We start from the raw sequence: 19,097 nt of genomic DNA on the forward strand, positions 1-19,097 counted from the left end.
TATAACTACGTTAGGAATGTTTCTATATTCCAATGGAATAATTCTGTTTCTGAGAAAACAGTCCTTTTGGAATGTTTATATCATTTTTTGTCCTTCAGACAAATATTAAATACCTCCAGAACCAATTTTTCCTTTAAAATTTGGTTTATTGCTAATATAAAGTCATTATAATCTAGTCTCTGGAGGCATATTGTTTCCTAGTCTTTTTATTTATTTATTTATTTATTTGAGATGGAGTTTTGCTCTTGTTGCTCAGGCTGGAATGCAGTAGCATGATCTTGGCTCACTATAACCTCTGCCTCCCAGGTTCAAGCAATTCTCCTGCCTCAGCCTCCCAAGTAGGTGGGATTACAGGCACCCACCACCACGCCTGGATAATTTTTTCATTTTTAGTAGAGATGGGGTTTCACCACGTTGGCCAGACTGGTCTTGAACTCCTGACCTCAAGTGATCTGCCTGCCTTGGCCTCCCAAAGTGCTGGGATTACAGACATGAACCACTGCACCTGGCCAGCTTTTATTTTAAATGGGTTGAATTTATTAATATTTACCTTATTAGAAATTAAAACAGGAGTTAAAGTAACTTGTTAATTAAGAAAAAAATAAAAATTAATAAACCTACTACATGTTAGCATAAATAACATTTTTATGTCAAAGTTATCTTTACCAAAACAAAATCATTATTGAAAAGAGTGGATTGTTTTACATTTTTGCAGTCCCTTCAATGTCTGGCCTTACAGAACACAACAGAATTCTCATATCTGTTTCTATATGCAGTCTACTGTAGTATGTTGTTTTACTTGAACTACAGGATGAAAATTTGGCCATTCACAGATAATGTGTTTGGAAAAAAGAGAAACATTGTAATAGCCTTTTTAGATAATTGTGGCTATTCTTTGATACTATACCAAAACTTGACAACTGATAGTTTCTTAAATGTTAGATGCAGTGTGGAATCTAATACATATCAGTGAACTTTTTGTATTTTGTTACATGAAAATCCATTGGTCTGTCCTGCACTTTGAATGGATCTTTAACCTAGCCATGATTTTGTAACACTGTGCATTCATTAGTCATTTTGGAGATATTAGTTTACAGAGTTATGCAGATCTTGCAAATATTGATCCATTTTATTATTATACAGTGAGTAAAATTCACATTTATTAACATCCCCAGTGTCATCAGAAAAGTATTGGGAGGCTGTCAGATATACCAGATAAGGTTGTCCGAAATTCTGATTTTCATTTTACAGCTCAAGTTTTGTAATTGGTAACAAATATTGTTGTTTTTTCGATAGCCTCATTTTATTCAGTCTTGAGAAAATGTCTAACTCATTCCCCAAACCTGAATCTCCATAGTTTCTTTCTTTCTTTCACATCAGAATAGTAGTCCATGGAAACAAACAAACAAACAAACAAAAAACAGCTAATTCAGCTTACAAGTCAGTCACACAAGTGCTTTTTCTCTAGGCAACCTCTGTATATTGGTATGCAACAGAAGGCTTTATATGTACTTCCCACTTTTTATATAGAGAATTTTTTTAATGTGTACTTGAGTCAAGATGGAGTAAATTTAATGATTTTTACTGCTTTACAAAGACATTCTTAAGTAAATTGCCTTTTTTTTTTTTTTTTTTTTTTTGTCTGTGAGCACATGGCAGGTAAAGAATATAGTGACCACTAGTGGGTTTGGTGTCACTGCCTTTTCACTATCGTTCCAGAAGTTTTACCCACCATTGCTTTTACGTCATTAATGCAGATGTCACCACAGTGAAAAAAAGCAAATAACTTCTTTGAATTATTATAAAAAATAGTTTGACTTCACAGACTGTCTGAAAGGAGTCTCACAGGGGTCTCTGCAGAGCACACTTTGAGAATTACTGTTCTAGAATTATCCAATTCCAGGAGGGTGTGATGCAAAGATATAAATTGATGTGAGTTTGAAAGGAACATTTTAATCAAATCTATGGGTAAGTTTAGTGTTAGATTAGGCAGCAGTTTGTAAAAGCAGTTAACTCCTTTTTTTTTTTTTTTTTTTGAGACGGAGTTTTGCTCTTGTTGCCCAGGCTGGAGTACAATGGCATGATTTCGGCTTACTGCAACCTCCGCCTCCCAGGTTCAAGCGATTCTCCTGCCTCACCCTCCCAAATGGCTGGGATTACAGGCATGCCACAGTCATCCACCATGCCCTACTAATTTTGTATTTTTTTAGTAGAGACGGGGTTTCTTGATGTTGGCCAGGATGGTTTCAAACCCCTGACCTAAGGTGATCCACCCGCCTCGGCCTCCCAAAGTGCTGGGATTACAGGCGTGAGCCACCACACCCAGCCTAAAAGCAGTTAACTCTTGTGAGTAGTATCATATTGTCTTTTAAAATGAATTTATTACAAAAGCTTTACTTTATTAAAATCATCTGTTTGCTATTTACTGTTTCTCATTAGTACTACTTATCAGTTCCCTTCTTTTTCAGTCCATGCTTCATGCTGGTACTATGCTATGCCCTGGGAGTAACTCAAATGACCAGTCTAGTAAGTGAGACAGAAACTTAAAACACAAGTAATTAAAATCACGATTCTAATTTGGTTTTCAGGCAAATTATATGCCACCTGAATGATATACTCTTATCACTACGATTGCCATTTCTAGCTACAAAACACAGGTTCACTGAGGTTTCAGCTTTCTTGAAGCTTTCTTTTTTTTTTAAAGGACCTGGTTTTATAGTGTCAAGGAACAATCACTAAAACAGTTTCACAAATCACTTTTCCATTTCTTTGAATAGATTTGATTAGCTAATTTGTTTTAGAGAGAGCCATTACCAACTTTTAACATTTATGCTATAATTATATACTTTGTTTTAAAGCAGACTCGGCAAGTTATATATACACACACACACATATATATATGCACACACATATATATATACACACACTATATATATCTTACTATCGATATATATCTTACTATATTTATATCTTATAGTCTGCTTTAAAGTATGTGTGTGTATGTGTGTATATATACACACACACACTTTGTATATGTAATATGTACATATTATATATATATAGTATTAGTCCATATTCACGCTGCTGATAAAGACATACCTGAGACTGGGTAATTTATACAGAAAAAGAGGTTTAATGGACATACAGTTCCAAATGGCTGGAGAGGCCTCACAATCATGGTAGAAGGCAAGGAGGAGCAAGTCACGTCTTAAATGGATCACAGCAGGCAAAGAGAGAGAGAGAAAACTTGTGTAGGGGAACTTCTCTTTATAAAACCATCAGATCTCCTGAGATTTATTCACTATCACGAGAACAGCATGGGAAAGACCTACCCTGATGATTCAGTTACCTCCCACTGGGTCCCTCCTACAACATGTGGGAATTCAAGACGAGATTTGGGTGGGGACACAGCCAAACCATATCATTCTGCCCTGGCCCCTCCCAAATCTCATCTCCTCGCATTTCAAAACCAATCATGCCTTCCCAACAGTCCCCCAAAGACTTAACTCATTTTAGCATTAACTCAGAAGTCCACAGTCCAAAGTCTCATCTGAGACAAGGCAAGTCCCTTCTGCCTATGAGCCTGTAAAATCAAAAGCAAGTTAGCTACTTCCTAGATATAATGGGAGTACAGGCCTTGGATAAATACAACCATTCCAAATGGGATAAAAAGGCCAAAACAAAGGGGCTACAGGCCCCATGCAAATCCAAAATCCAATAGGGCAGTCAAATCTTAAAGCTCCAAAATGATCCCCTTTGACTCCACGTCACGCTGATACAAGAGGTGGGTTCGCATGGTCTTGGGCAGCTCTGCCCCTGTGGCTTTGCAGGGCATAGCCTCCCTCCCGGCTGCTTTCATGGGCTGGCATTGAGTGTCTGCAGCTTTTCCAGGCACATGGTACAGGCTGTTAGTGGATCTACCATTCTGAGTTTTGGAAGACAGCGGCCCTCTTCTCACAGCTCCACTCAGTGGTGCCCCAGTAGGGACTCGGTGTGGCGGCTCTGACCCCACATTTCCCTTCCGCACTACCCTAGCAGAGGTTCTCCATGACAGCTCCGCTCCTGCAGCAGGCCTCTGCCTGGGCATCCAGGTGTTTCCATACATCCTCTGAAATCTAGGCAGAGGTTCCCAAACCCCAATTCTTGACTTCTGTGCACTAGCAGGCTCAACACCACATGGAAGCTGCCAAGGCCTGAGACACCTGAAGCCTCTGAGACCACAGATGAGCTCTACGTTGACCTCCTTCAGCCATGGCTGGAGCACCTGGGACACAGGGCACCAAACGTCTAAGCACACAGCATAGGGACCCTGGGCCCGGCCCATGAAACCACTTTTTCCTCCTAGGCCTCTGGGCCTGTGATGAGAGGGGTTGCCATGAAGACTTCTGACATGCCCTGGAGACATTTTCCCCGTTGTCTTGGGGGTTCACATTTGGCTCCTAGTTGCTTATGCAAATTTCTGCAGCCAGCTTGAATTTCTCCTCAGAAAATGGGATTTTCTTTTCTATTGTGTCATGAGGCTGCAAATTTTCTGAACTTTTATGCTCTGCTTCCCTTATAAAAATGAATACCTTTAACAACACCCAAGTTACCTCTTGAATGCTTTCCTGCTTAGAAATTTCTTCCACCAGATACCTAAATCATCTCTGTCAAGTTCAAAGTTTCACAAATCTCTAGGGTAGGGGCAAAATGCCACCAGTCTTTTTGCTAAAACCTAACAAGTCACCTTTGCTCCAGTTTCAACAAGTTCCTCAATTCCATCTGAGATCACCTCAGCCTGGACATTATTGTCCATATTGCTATCAGCATTTTGGGCAAAGCCATTCAACAAGTCTCTAGGGAGTTCCAAACTTTCCCACATTTTCCTGTCTTCTTCCGAGCCCTCCAAACTGTTCCAACCTCTGCCTATTACCCAGTTCCAAAGTCGCTTCCACATTTTCGGGTACCTTTTCAACAGCTTGCCACTTCTGGTACCAATTTACTGTATTAGTCCATATTCGTGCTCCTGATAAAGGCATACCAAAGACTGGGTAATTTATACAGAAAAAGAGATTGGATGGACTTACAGTTCCACATGGCTGGGGAGGCCTCACAGTCATGGCGGAAGTCAAGGAGGAGCAAGTCACGTCTTACATGGATGGCAGCAGGCAAAGAGAGAACTTGTGCAGGGGAACTCTTCTTTATACAACCATCAGATCTCGTGAGACTTACTCACTGTCATGAGAACAGCACGGGAAAGACCTGGCCCCATGATTCAGTTACCTCCCACTGGGTCTCTCCCACAACACACGGAAATTCAAGATGAGATTTGGGTGGGGTTGCAGCCAAACCATATCATATATGTATCTTTTTTGAGAGACAGTGTCTCATTGTTGCCAGGCTGGAGTGCATAGCTCACTGCAGCCTCCAACTCTTGAGCTCAAGCAGCCCTCCCCTCCCACCTCAGCCTCCCAAGTAGCTGGGATTACAGGCACACGCCACCACACACAGCTTATTTTTACCTTTTTTTTTTTTCCTAGAGATGGCGTCTTGCTATGCTCCCCAGGATGGGCTTGAACTCCTGGCCTCAAGTGACCCTCCCACCCTGGCCTCCCAAAGATACAATTATATTTTAAATTTTATTTTTTCTAGCCAAGAACATTACTTTCTTAGACCACTTCTACCACCAATACTAGCAGGTGGCTCTTTTGGTCCTTCTACACAAAGAAGCATACTATTTTCTCTTTCAAGTATTTTTATATTGTGACTTCTGATTATGCTGTGAATGTCTTGAGATTTTTTTTTTCCTTTGTTAAACTTTTATTGGCTTATAACATACTATAGAAAACTACACAAATTACAAGTGTGCCTCTTGTAATTTCTGCATAATCACTTCCTGGATCAAGAAGTTAAATGTTATGAGCACCCTAGGGCCACTTCTATGTCCCTCATCACAACACCCTTCCTCACTATCCTGACTTTTAACACCATAAATTTATTTTGCCTATTTTTGATACTTCTAAAACTGGAGTCATATAGTATGTACTCCTTCGGGTATGGCTGCTTTTCAGTTCACAGTATGTGTTTGAGATTTATTTAGGATGTTGAGTGTAAATGTTCCTTTTCATTGCTATATAATATTTACTGTATGCTTATGCTATAATATTTTTTATCCCTTCTGGTGTTGATGGACCTGAGTTGCTGAACATATGCATGTATATATCTCTTGATTAGGTAGCTAAGAGTGTAATTGTTGGATCATAAATTATATTTACTTATGTCTAGCAGATATTGCCACACTGTATTTCACAGTGGTTCTACCTGTTCATAAGTTTGGATTAGTGGGAGTTGGTTCCTAAATTTGTATACAAAAACATTTATACACACACAAAGCACACTATATATGCATGTATAGATGTGTATATGTTAATAGATAGCATCATACCTACATACAGTTTGTCCTCTTATGAAACCTTTTTTTTTGGGACAGGTGAATGTTTGATCCTTAACTATGGTACATGTTTTCAGGGACTATTCCATATATGACACAGTGATTTGCTTAGTAGGATCATTTTGCACACCTTTTTCACTTGCCCCCTGGTGAGCCGTATCAAAAATCACCTGGGCTGGGCACAGTGGCTCACGCCTGTAATCCCAGCACTTTGGGAGGCCACAGTGGGTGGATCGCTTGAGCCCAGGAGTTTGAGACCAGCGTGGGCATCATGGCAAAACCCTGTCTCTACTAAAAAATAATACAAAAAATTAGCCAGGCATGGTGGCACACACCTGTAGTTCCAGCTATCTGGGAGGCTGAGGTGAGAGCCTCAGAGGTCGGGAGGTCAAGGCTGCAGTGAGCCATGATTGCACCACTGCATTCCAGCCTAGGCGACAGAGTGAGACCCTATCTCAAAAAAAGGAAAAAAATATCACCTGGAACAGAGCCTCTGAAAGCTAAAAGAGTCTGTCCACTATGTAGAGTTTCTATGTGAATTAAGCTAGTGTCCAAAGGATGGTCCATTAGAGAACTTTCTGCTCACAACTGAAAGTCATTAAGCATAATAAATTCAGTTTTCCTCTAAAAAATTGGCTTGCTCATCATTGTTACTCCATTGGTTCTGTTAGGAAAGCTGTACAATGCTCCTGATAAAAGCAGAGTGTATTAAAATCTTTTAAACTGAAAAGCTTGCATCCAGTACTCGGTCCAAAATCAGCATAACAGGACCAGAAAGTTTGGTTAGGAAAGAGGAAGCAGGAAAGCCATTATGCACTCATAGTAGATTCAAATTGAGTCTGACCAAAGGTATAAAAAGTAAGTGGTTGAGAGCCCAGACTGGAACTTAGTTTAACTTTGGAAGGAAGTATTTGATTCTCCTGTTAAGGATCTTCTAGAATCTTTCTGTTAACTTGATGGCTTAATACTCTTTTTTTTTTTTTTGAGACAGAGTCTCACTTTATCACCCAGGCTGGAATGCAATGGCTCTATCTCGGCTCACTGCAGCTCTGCCTCCCGGGTTCACGCCATTCTCCTGCCTCAGCCTCCGAGTAGCCGAGACTACAAGCGCCTGCCACTATGCTTGACTAATTTTTTGTATTTTTAGTAGAGACAGGGTTTCACCGTGTTAGCCAGGATGGTCTCGATCTCCTGACCTTGTGATCTGCCCACCTTGGCCTCCCAAAATGCTGGAATACTCTTAATAAAAAGTGCCAGGTCTTTTACATTTTGTTGCTTCCAAAGAAAAATTGCAGCTGCCTTAGATAACAATCTTTTGCCCAATTGATAAGCACCATTAAATGTTCATTAAATGAAAATAGCCAAACAAACTTTTAAAAAGCCTAATATGGCCCATTATGTCTTTTATTTTTTATTTATTTTTAATTTTGAAATAGGGTTTTACTCTTTCACCCAGGCTGCAGTTCAGTGGCGTGATCATGGCTCACTGCAGCCTCAACCTCCTGGGCTCAGGTGATCCTCCCACTTGAGCCTCCCGAGTAGATGGGACTACAGGCATGTGCCACCATGCCTGACTAATTTTTTAAATGTTGTGTAGAGATGGGGTCTTTCTATGTTGCCTAGGCTGGTCTTGAACTCCTGGGCTCAAGTTATCTTCCCACCTCAGCCTCCCAAAATGCTGGAATAACAGGTGTGAGCCACCGTGCCTGGCCTAGTGGGTCTTTAAAAATGGCTCAGAAGCTGAATCTGGTAATTAAAATGGCAACTGTATGTATACACGTTTTACAGAAATCATGAGTAGGACCCACAGAACTGTTTTTTCCTTAGATGATGTCTCATGCTGAAGGACAACAAAGAGATTTAATTAGACGAATTGAATGCCTTCCTACTTCTGGCCATCTTAGTTCCTTGGACCAGGATCTCTTAATGCTCAAAGCTACTTCCATGGCAACTATGAACTGCTTAAATGACTGCTTTCATATTCTCCAGTTACAGCACGCATCACATCAGAAGGGCTCATTGCCTTCAGGTAAGTTGTCGATTAAAGGTAGGGCTTCACAATGAAGGCCAACACACGGAAAGGACTGCATTTGTTGTAATTCTAATTTCAGAAAATCTTAAAAAAAGGAAAAGAAAACCAGAGCCTGTTGGTTTTTAATTATCCTGCTGATGTTATACAAATCCTTAATGACTGTGTCCTTTTCAGAATCTAAAATGATTTTAGGACTAATGTCTAATATCACTGAACATTCCTGAAGAGACCTCAAGCTCAACATGTCAAAAACTGAACTCAAAATGTGCATCTCCTATATTTCCATTAAAATTGGTGGCATCACTATCCATCTGTTCATCCAGTTGACCAAAGTAGAAACCTTTGCATTATTTTTTGAGTTTTGACTTAGTCCACTATCATTATTTTCATGTATATAAAAGTCTATCAGTCACTGTTCAGTTTGAAAAATAATGTGTAGCTAGGTAAGGTGGCTCATGCCTATAATCTCAGCTACTTCGGAGGCTGAGGCAGGAGGATCCCTGGAGCCCAGGAGTCCAAGGCTGCAGTAAGCTATGATCCCACAACTGCACTCCAGCCTGGGTGACAGAATGAGACCCCATTAAAAAAAAAAAAAAAAAGTATATATATGTTCACTATTTGAGAACACCTATTTGTTGAAATTAATTGTGCTAGGGAAATGTTATTGCATGGTACTACAAAAATGAGTCTTTCTGTAAATAAGATGCTCATCACATTGTGTGAGCAGTAACTTAATAATGCTAGTGATGGCTGTGACTTAATACCTTACATCTCATTGTTCTCTTATTTAACTAATTCACCTTACTCATAAAAGAAAGATATTTTAGAAAGGTAGAGTCTCTGCTCAGGAGACAGTTTCCCTTAGTCAGATGGATATAGGATGGACCTCATCCTCATGTGTGCCTAAATTCAACGATTCCAGCCAACAAACTGTTTTTAATGGCAATTATAGAGGTAGGTCAGGGCACTATTGAGAGAGGCCAGTTATGTATGTTCCTCTTAAAAAATTCATAGTCCACTTAGGGAAGAAACATGTAAATGGTAAGTATAAAATAATGTGTAGGGGCCAGGCGCGGTGGCTCATGCCTGTAATCTCAGCACTTTGGGCAGCTGAGGCGGGCGGATCACCTAAGGTCAGGAGTTTGAGACCAGCCTGGCTAACTTGGTGAAACCCCGTCTCTACTAAAAGTACAAAAATTAGCTGAGCGTGGTGGCAGGCACCTGTAATCCCAACTACTCGGGAGGCTGAGGCAGAAGAATCGCTTGAACCCAGGAGGCGGAGGTTGCAGTGAACCAAGGTCACGCCACTGTACTCCAGCCTGGGTGACAAGAATGAGAATCCATCTTAAAAATGATAATGATAATGTGTAGGGTGCTTCTACTAAAAGGAATAAACTGTGGGAGAATAGCTGACTGGCTGAAGGAAAAAAAAGATAATGCATAGGGTGCTACTACCAAAGGAACAAACTGTGGGAGAATAGCTGAATGGCTGTTAGAAAGAGTTCTGAGAAAGGCACAGAGAAGCTGCAAAGACGGATTAGTTTAGGAGTGAGAGGTAGAGGAAAGGGCATTCCATAGTTTAGGAGTGAGAGGTAGAGGAAAGGGCATTCCAAAGAGATAGAGGAGTCTAAATTGTGAGTTGTGAATGTGGATTCGTGGCTTGTAGAAATTGTAAGTAGTTCAATATAAATTTTCTCTTCTTATAAAGCAACATACTCATTATAGAAAATACTGTAGAGTCAAAAGAAGAAACAAAATATATGCATTGTCCTACCAACCAGAAACCACCACTGTTGATATATTAGTATGCTCCCCCTCCCAGATTTTCTCTTTTTTCTTTTCAGTTTTTGTTTCTTTTGCCCTGTTGTTATTGGAAAATATATGTTTGTATCTTTTTTCACTTTATATCAAAAATGTGTTCCAATCATATGCTATTGATAAATTTGCTTAGTATTTATATTCCTTTGAGGAGACAAATGTACTTTGATTGACTTAACTATATCCCTGTGTTGAACGTTGGATTAGTTAGGCTTAGCTATGAAATTTGGGTTAATTCTAGTGTTGGTGATCATAATTCTCAGTCAAATGAAACAGTTTATTTCCAGTTTATACTACTTAATTTTTGCTTATTTTTAAGACAATTTTTTTTAAAAATTTTATTTTTTCTCACTCTGTTGTCCAGGCCAGAGTGCAGTGGCGCCATCATGGCTCACTGCAGCTCAACTTCCCAGGCTCATGCTATTCTCCTGCTTTAGCCCCCGAGTAGCTAGGACTACAGGTACACGCCACCATGGCTGGCTAATTCCTTTTAGTTTTTATAGAGATGGAGTCTCTCTGTGTTGCCCAGACTTGCTTAATTTTTTTAAAGTATGTCAAGTAACACAGTGCTAGATATTAGATGTTCAGTAAGTACTTAATTAAATACTATATTTCATTTGTGGCCGGGCGTGGTGTCTCACGCCTATAATCCGAACACTTTGGGAGGCCAAGGCAGGCAGATCACCTGAGGTCAGGAGTTCAAGACCAGCCTGGCCAACATGGTAAAACTTCATCTCTACTAAAAATACAATTAGCCAGGCGTGGTGGCGAGCACCTGTAGTCCCAGCTACCTGGGAGGCTGAGGCAGGAGAATCATTTGAACCTGGGAGATGGAGGTTGCAGTGAGCTGAGATCGTACCAGTGCACTCCAGCCTGGTCAATAGAGCGAGACTGTGTCTCAAAAAAAAAAAAAAAAAAAAAAAGTACATTTCCTACTCCTACATTTCTGCTGCAGTAGTCTGAGCATCCCTTATTATAGCACTCTATAACCAAGTTTCTGTGAAACCTAGATCAGCCTCTGAAATCAAATGGAACATTTTCCATTATTGATTAGGCATAGAATCCACTTTGTTTAACTAGTTGAGGGTAACAAGAGACATTTGAATCATTAACCGAGAAGATGACAGGTCTCCAAATGTGACCACTGTCTTCACTAGGTCAGTTATTATTTATTCAGTAGAAGAGTCTTTCAGTTTAAGTTGTATGGGGCTTTTAAAAAATGATTTCAAAAAACAACATGTATTTGCAATTCTTAAATTAGATCCAGGGGATTATTTTGATTGGTTAGACAATTGTTGCTGAGAATAAGGCTCAATCCCAAATTGAAACAAATTTTACTCTTTCACAGTCCCAGACTCCTCCTGTCGCTGTGACTCTCTAAAGCCTAATTGCATACTTTTTAAGCAGTAGAGGGACAAAGACAGCAAATCAACTGTTAGGTTGTAAATATACTTCGTGATTCGCAGACTTGTCCAAGAATGAATTCAGTCCTATTCAGGGTTGATTTCTTTTAAAGAGTATCTGATATCAAGTTGCAAGTTGCTCTGTTGTAAAATACCCAATCATCGGGCTCATGCTAATGAGATATAAGTGGCTGTCTTGCAGGGTCTCTTAACAGGTTTAATTGCTTTTAGTCTTGTAGGCTCGAAACAAAATTGTTAAATAAAATCCACATCTGCCGAACTTTCTAGATTATGAGCAAGTTTCAGCAAAAGGTTTCTCTTACTTCATCAGGAACAACAATCGAGTGGTTAGAACCAAAGATATCTTTATCAAACCACTATAAAAATGGAGCTGACCAGCCCTTTGCAACTGAGCAGAGTAAGCCGGTGGCAGTCCCAGAAGAGCGGCCTGTTGCAGAATCTGGACTATTAGCAAGGGTAAGGTAATATAAAAATATGGTTTTGATGTGAAAAATTAGGTATCACTGAAAAAGAGTCAGTTTTCTTTTCATTGTCAGGGCATGCACATCAACTTAACACCTGAGCAACACTCTTGAAGATTCTAAAATATTTTAAACTGCACTGTTTTTGAAGAGGTCTCTGATATTAAACTTGTTGAATTTTCCAGGTTAAATTATGTGCCCTTCTTACTTTTAGTTTACTTTTGCTTGATAAAAATATATTTAAAAAATTGAAATTTATGTTTTTCTTTTCCTAGGAAACAGCTTACGAGATTTGCACAATGTTTATCTCTTACATTTCTTAACCCATTATCTTAACATTATTAAGTTTATAATCTTAAAACTTAAGTCTTTTTCATAATAAGCACTTTACCAAGCCAGTTGTTTCAAGTATTACGCTACTTAAAATAGCACAGAATCTTAGGGTTTATATTTTTATAAACTATTATTCATTTCACATTTCTTAGAAGCTGAAGACGGTTTTATTCTATTCATAATCTACCACTATAACAAATCATATTGATTTTTTTGCCTTTTGTGTTCACATCTGTTATTTTAAGCTATTTTTACTTGATAAGCATTTTCCTATGTTGTACTAGTCTGTATAATTAAAGATTGAAGTAGTCTATTGAGTTAATGCCCCTATTGTGGAATATCTAGATTGTTTGGGGTTTTTTTTTTTTTTTTTAGTTTATAAATAACACTTTATTATCTTGTTTCCAACGTTTTTTCTTTCTTTCTTTCTTTCTTTCTTTCTTTCTTTCTTTCTTTCTTTCTTTCTTTCTTTCTTTCTTTCTTTCTCTTTCTTTCTTTCTTTCTTTCTTTCTTTCTTTCTTTCTTTCTTTCTTTCTTCCTTTCTTTTCTTTCTTTTCTTTCTTTTCTTTCTTTTCTTTCTTTCTTCCTTTCTTCCTTTCTTCCTTTCTTCCTTTCTTCCTTTCTTCCTTTCTTTCTTTTTCTTTCTTTCTTTCTTTCTTTCGAGTTTCGCTCTTGTTGCCTGGCTGGAGTACAATGGCGTGATCTCAGCTCACCACAGCCTCCACCTCCGGGGTTCAAGTGATTCTCCTGCCTCAACCTCCCTAGTAGCTGGAATTACAGGCATGCACCACCACGCCCGGCTAATTTTGTATTTTTAGTAGAGATGGGGTTTCTCCATGTTGGTCAGGCTGGTCTCGAACTCTGGACCTCAGGTGATCCACCCGCCTCAGCCTCCCAAAGTGCTGGGATTACAGGTGTGAGCCAGCACACCTGGCCTTCTCCTATTTTTTTTTTTTTTTTAGCTTATCTTATAATAATAATATAATTTAGGTTATATTACCAAGTAGCGGCCGGGCATGGTGGCTCACGCCTGTAATCTCAGCACTTTGGGAGGCCGAGGTGGGGCAGATCACAAGGTCAGGGGATCAAGACCATCCTGGCTAACACAGTGAAACCCCATCTCTACTAAAAAAATATATATATTTATATCTATATAGATATTGATATAGATATAGATATAGATATAAAATTAGCCAGGCATGGTGTTGGGCACCTGTAGTCCCAGCTACTTGGGAGACTGAGGCAAGAGAATGGCGTGAACCCAGGAGGTAGAGGTTGCAGTGAGCCGAGATTGCGCCACTGCACTCCAGCCTGAGCGACAGAGCAAGACTCCGTCTCAAAAAAAAAAAAAAAAAGTTATACTACCAAGTAGCATTACTGAGTCAAGAGTAATGCATAGTTAATGGTACTTTATATATTCGTAAATTACTTCTTAGAAGAAATGTACGGCACAGGGACTTCCAAAGTTGACAAAAGTGTTGGCTTGATAAGGCAGGCATTGCAGGCAAGGGTTGGCAAGGGAGAAGAAAAAACAATAATATATAAAATGCTTTTTCTCTATAGCTGTTTGACTAGCTCATTTGTAGAATCAGCAGTTAAGAAGTATTTATTAAGCTTAGTATATGACAAGTCCAATGCTAAGAATTAGAGAAGAAGCAAAAATTGGAAGATACAGGTTTTTCACTGAAGAGACTTATAATGTACTTGGAGTCACAACATATACACTGAAACAATGAGATGATAATATAAAGCAATATACTTTTTTTCTTAATTGATACCATGTAGGCTATTGGGATGGGGTATTCAGAGAAAGGAAGAAGACATATTGAGTGGGGTACATGAGAAATGCTTTGGAGAGAAAGTGGGATTGGAATTGAGCTTTGAAAGGAGACAGGATTTGAAGGGAGGAGGAAGAGAATGGGACTCTCAAGATGAAGGACTAACACTAGCAAGGATCCTAAGGCATGTGTGTTTATTGAGGAGAAAGTTTGCCTGGTAGTTTTAAACCCAGGATATGCCATTCAGTAGCATGTGAACCAATTAATTAACCACCCTTAGCTTCAACTTCCTCATCGGTAAGGTAGGGATAATACTACCTTTCAAGATCCTTATGAGGATCAATTGAATTTAGTAGAACACCTGGCTTATGGGAAATTATCACAGTATTTTTGGATTTTACAACTCTAAATGGCATTATTCATGTTCTCTGTGGAATGAAACTTCCAGGAGCACTGCTCCATAGAATGCAGTGTAAATTGTGCCCCCAAATAACATAAAAATAATGCAGAAGGGTTTAGTCTTAATGACAATAGCGTCATGATCATGGGGAAGAATGTGCTATGTTTAAGAAGATTGGTACATGATATGACTTGGAATAAAATGTGAATAGGATATGGAAGTAGACATGAAGACAAATGAATAGATTATGTGCATTTCAATTGAAAAATCAGTTGGATTTGTGACTGACTGGATATAGGGTTGGATCAAGTCAAGTCCCAAGTTTTTGAGTGTAAATGATTAGATAAAATTGTATTGTCATTCACGAAGCAAAATTAGGAAGAAAGAGACTTTTGAGAAAAAAGGTTTAGTATAATTATAAACATGTAAATTTTACATGAGAGGAGGATATATGATTATAAATATATATAAAAAACAAGGGGCTGGGTGTGGTGGCTCATGCCTGTAATCCCAGCACTTTGGGAAGCCAAGGCAGGTGGATCACTTGAGGTCAGGAGTTTGAGACCAGCCTGACCAACATGGCGAAACCTAATCTCCACTAAAAATACAAAAATTAGCCAGGTGTCGTGGCGTGTCCCTGTAATCTCAGCTACTTGGGAGGGTGAGGCAGTAGATTCACTTGAACCCAGGAGGTGGAGGTTGCAGTGAGCTAACACCACTGTACTGCAGCCTGGGCAACAGAGCAAGACCCTGTTTCAAAAAGAAAAAAGCAATTAAGGAACTGGGCGTGGTAGTGGGCACCTGTAATCCCAGCACTTTTGAGAGGCCAAGGCGGGTGGATCACTCGAGGTCAGGAGCTTGAGACCAACCTGGCCAACATGGTGAAACCCCATCTCTACTAAAAACACAAAAATGAGCTGGATGCGGTGGTGCACGCCGGTAATCCCAGCGACTCTGGAGGCTGGAGGAGACATTCTTCATTCTTTTTGAAAAATTCTATTTTCCCTCCAAAAAAGAAAAATAGTTCATATGTGATATATATGGCAAAACTGCAATATGTTCAATATCAACAATAATGGGGCTCTCTGAAGGAAATTTATTCCATGGCCAAATAGTTACAGTTCTGAAAGATTTTTGCCCATACTCAGATTCACTTAGGTCAAATGTAAATGTCTTCAAATCTGATATTTATATTTTTGTCCTCAATGGATATGAATAGGTAGCTAAAATACTAGACTTTTGCTTTGTTTTGCATCAAGGAGCCTGAAGAAATAAATGCAGATGATGAGATAGAGGATACATGTGACAACAAAGAAGATGACCTGGGAGCTGTAGAAGAACAACGTAGTGTCATCCTACATCTCTTGTCACAGCTTAAGCTGGGCATGGATTTAACGAGAGTAAGTAATGGCATAAGCTGGCTATGGAGATTGTTAAGGGCTGTACCAGTAATTCTTCATGTTTATGTCAGGACTTTTTATTTATTTATTTACTTTGTTAATATTTTAATTTTTTTTTTCAAGACAGAGTTTCACTCTTATTGCCCAGACTGGAGTGCAGTGGTGCAATCTCGGCTCACTGCAACCTCCACTTCCTGGGTTCAAGCGATTCTCTTGCCTCATCCTCCTGGGTAGCTGGGATTATAGGCACCCACCACCACGCCCAGCTAATTTTTTGTAGTTTTGGTAGAGATGGGGTTTCACCATGTTGGCCAGGCAAGTCTCAAGCTCCTGACCTTGTGATTCTCCCACCTCAGCCTCCCAAAGTGCTGAGATTACAGGCATGAGCCACCACACCTGGCTGATCTTTCTATTTTTTGTGATTTTTATTTTTTATGATTTTTTTTTTTTTTAGTCTCCTGATCAGCATTTTTTATTTTCATAAAAAATGGCTTTTTTGGCCAGGCACTGTGGCTCATGCCTGTAATCAGGCTGGCCTTGAACTCCTGATCTCAAATGATCCACTGTCCTCGGGAGGCCGAGGTGAAACCCGTCTCAGGAGGCTGAGACAGGTGGATCACTTGAGGTCAGAAGTTCAAGACCAACCTGGCCAACGTGGTGAAACCCCAACTCAGGAGGCTGAGGCGGGCAGATCACTTTAAATCAGGAGTTCAAGACCAGCCTGGCCAACATGACAAAACCCTGTCTTAGGAGGTGGCTGAGGTGGGCGGATCACTTGAGGTCAGGAGTTTGGGACCAGCCCGGCCAATGTGGTGAAACCCCGTCTCTACTAAAAATACAAAAATTAGCCGGGCATGGTGGCCTGTAGTCCCCAGCTACTCGGGAGGCTGAGGTGGGAGGATCTCTTGATCCTGGGTGGTGGAGGTTGCAGTGAGCTGAGATTGTGCCACTGCACTCTAGTCTGAGCAACAGAGCAAGACTCCATCACTAAAAAAAAGGCTTTCTGGTTTTCTTGTGCAGCAGGAAGTTGTCTGGCAAATAATACCAATCGTCTTTGAGTTTCAGAACAAAATTAAAGGGGTCCATTGGTATACTATACTGGAAAATGTAGAGAAAATTATGTAATCCTACAAAACTATGAAAGGCACTTTCACTTACTTCCCACATGCGGATCATGCATTTGGGTATTATCTATAACAGGAGTCTGCAGACTTTTTCTGTAAAGGGCCAGATAGTAAATATTTGCAGCTATGTGGACATAGGTCTCTGTTGTAGCTGTTCAACTCTGCCTTTGTAGTATAAAAGTATAACCATAGACAATATACTGGATTGGGCATGGCTGTATTCCAACAAAATTTCATTTACTAAAACAGGAGGCCAGATTTAACCCAAAGACTACAGTTTGCAGATTCCTGGCCAAAAGCTTTGCTACTTTAAGTGTGATCTGAAGACCAGTAGCATCGCCATCACCTGGAAACTTGTTAGGAATGCAGAATCTCAGGCCCCAGTCGCAGACGTGGTGGACCAGAATCTGCATTTTAATAAGATCCTTTATGATTCATATATACATTAAAGTTTGAGAAGCACTAATCTATAGTTTTTAATTTTAGGCCAGTTTTCTCTGTTCCCAGTTTATTTAACTAGTGTGTCTTAATTTGTCTTAACAATTAATCCATGACATTATTTAAAAAGCCAATCAAGTTCAAAACCTATATATGTCAAATATATATTACTTTAGGGTTATTTACTTTGAATTACTGATGAAACAATTTTGCATTGTTTTTAGGAGATAGATATCAATTGGAGATTTTTTTGATGCCATTGAAGGTAGATTTAAAACATTGTTTCCAACGAATTGTTCATCTGAAAATATAACTTAAATAGAAAGCATAAGAAGCAGACATTTTAGGAATTAATAAAGAAACCCATAAAGCTTTCATTATTTATATAGCTTCAGTATTTCAGCTGGGAATCATTTCTGTTCTAGAAATATTTTCATATTAATGGTTCAGAAAAGACCTCATAGTTGTGAAACTGGTTAAAAATGAATAGTCTTCTGAATGGGGTTGTTTGGTATTAACATGGTGTTTGCAGTCCCTGAGATTTGCATTTATAAGGCGCAAGAACAGCATTGAAGTTTATGAGGCATAAGAGCATTTGAAAAAAGTGTGCTGTAATAGTAATCCACATGGTAGAAGTTCTCTCATGGCATGAATAACTGCATATACTATACTTTCTCCACATTTGTACCTTGTTGATTAAAAAGTTGTATGTGGCTGGGTATGGTGGCTCATGCCTGTAATCTCAGCACTTTAGGAGGCCAAGGCAGGTGGATCACATGAGCCCAAGAGTTCAAGACCAGCCTAGACAACATGGCAAAACCCTGTCTGTACTAAAAAATACAAAAATTAGCTGGGCATGATGGTGCACGACTGCGATCCCAGCTACTAGGTGGCTGAGATACAAGAAATGCTTGAACCTGGGAGGTGGAGGTTGCAGTGAACCGAGACTGCCACTGCACTCCAGCCTGGGTAACGAAGCGAGACCCTGTCTCAAAAAAAAGGAAAGAAAGAAAGTTGTATGTGTTACACATATATTACATTAATATTAACCAACCACAAATTAAGAACATCTATACAACATTTAATGGAATGATACTTTTCAGGCAATATTAAAGAGCCTGGTGGCCGGGTGCCGTGGCTCACGCCTGTAATTCCAGCACTTTGGGAAGCTGAGGCAGGTGGATCACTTGAAGTCAGGAGTTGGAGACCAGCCTGGCCAACATGGTGAAACCCTGTCTCTACTAAAAACAAAGAAATTAGCCTAGCGTGGTGGCACACGCCTGTAATCTCAGCTGCTTGGGGAGTTGAGGCAGGAGAATCTCTTGAACCCAGGAGTCAGAGGTTACAGTAAGCCGAGGTTGCACCACCACACTCTAGCCTGTGAGACAGAGCTAGATTCCGTCTCAAAAAATAAACAAATAAATAAAGATAGTCTGGTGACTAAACTTCTGTCACAGCT

The 19,097-nt window shown here is 39.7% G+C and overlaps 1 protein-coding gene across 2 annotated transcripts in view; it reads left to right on the forward strand.

The window, feature by feature from the left end:
- Window positions 1–19,097, forward strand: part of LOC105470246 (oxysterol binding protein like 11) — a 75,182-nt gene that overhangs the window by 27,554 nt on the left and 28,531 nt on the right. For both annotated transcript variants that reach the window (XM_011722043.3, XM_071092326.1), the window contains exons 6-8: window positions 8,258–8,459; window positions 12,015–12,160; window positions 15,936–16,076. In XM_011722043.3, coding sequence (XP_011720345.1) covers window positions 8,258–8,459; window positions 12,015–12,160; window positions 15,936–16,076 — 489 coding nt within the window. The remainder of the gene's footprint in view (window positions 1–8,257; window positions 8,460–12,014; window positions 12,161–15,935; window positions 16,077–19,097) is intronic.

Source organism: Macaca nemestrina, chromosome 2, assembly GCF_043159975.1.
Source record: "Macaca nemestrina isolate mMacNem1 chromosome 2, mMacNem.hap1, whole genome shotgun sequence".
Classification (NCBI taxonomy): Eukaryota; Metazoa; Chordata; class Mammalia; order Primates; family Cercopithecidae; genus Macaca; species Macaca nemestrina.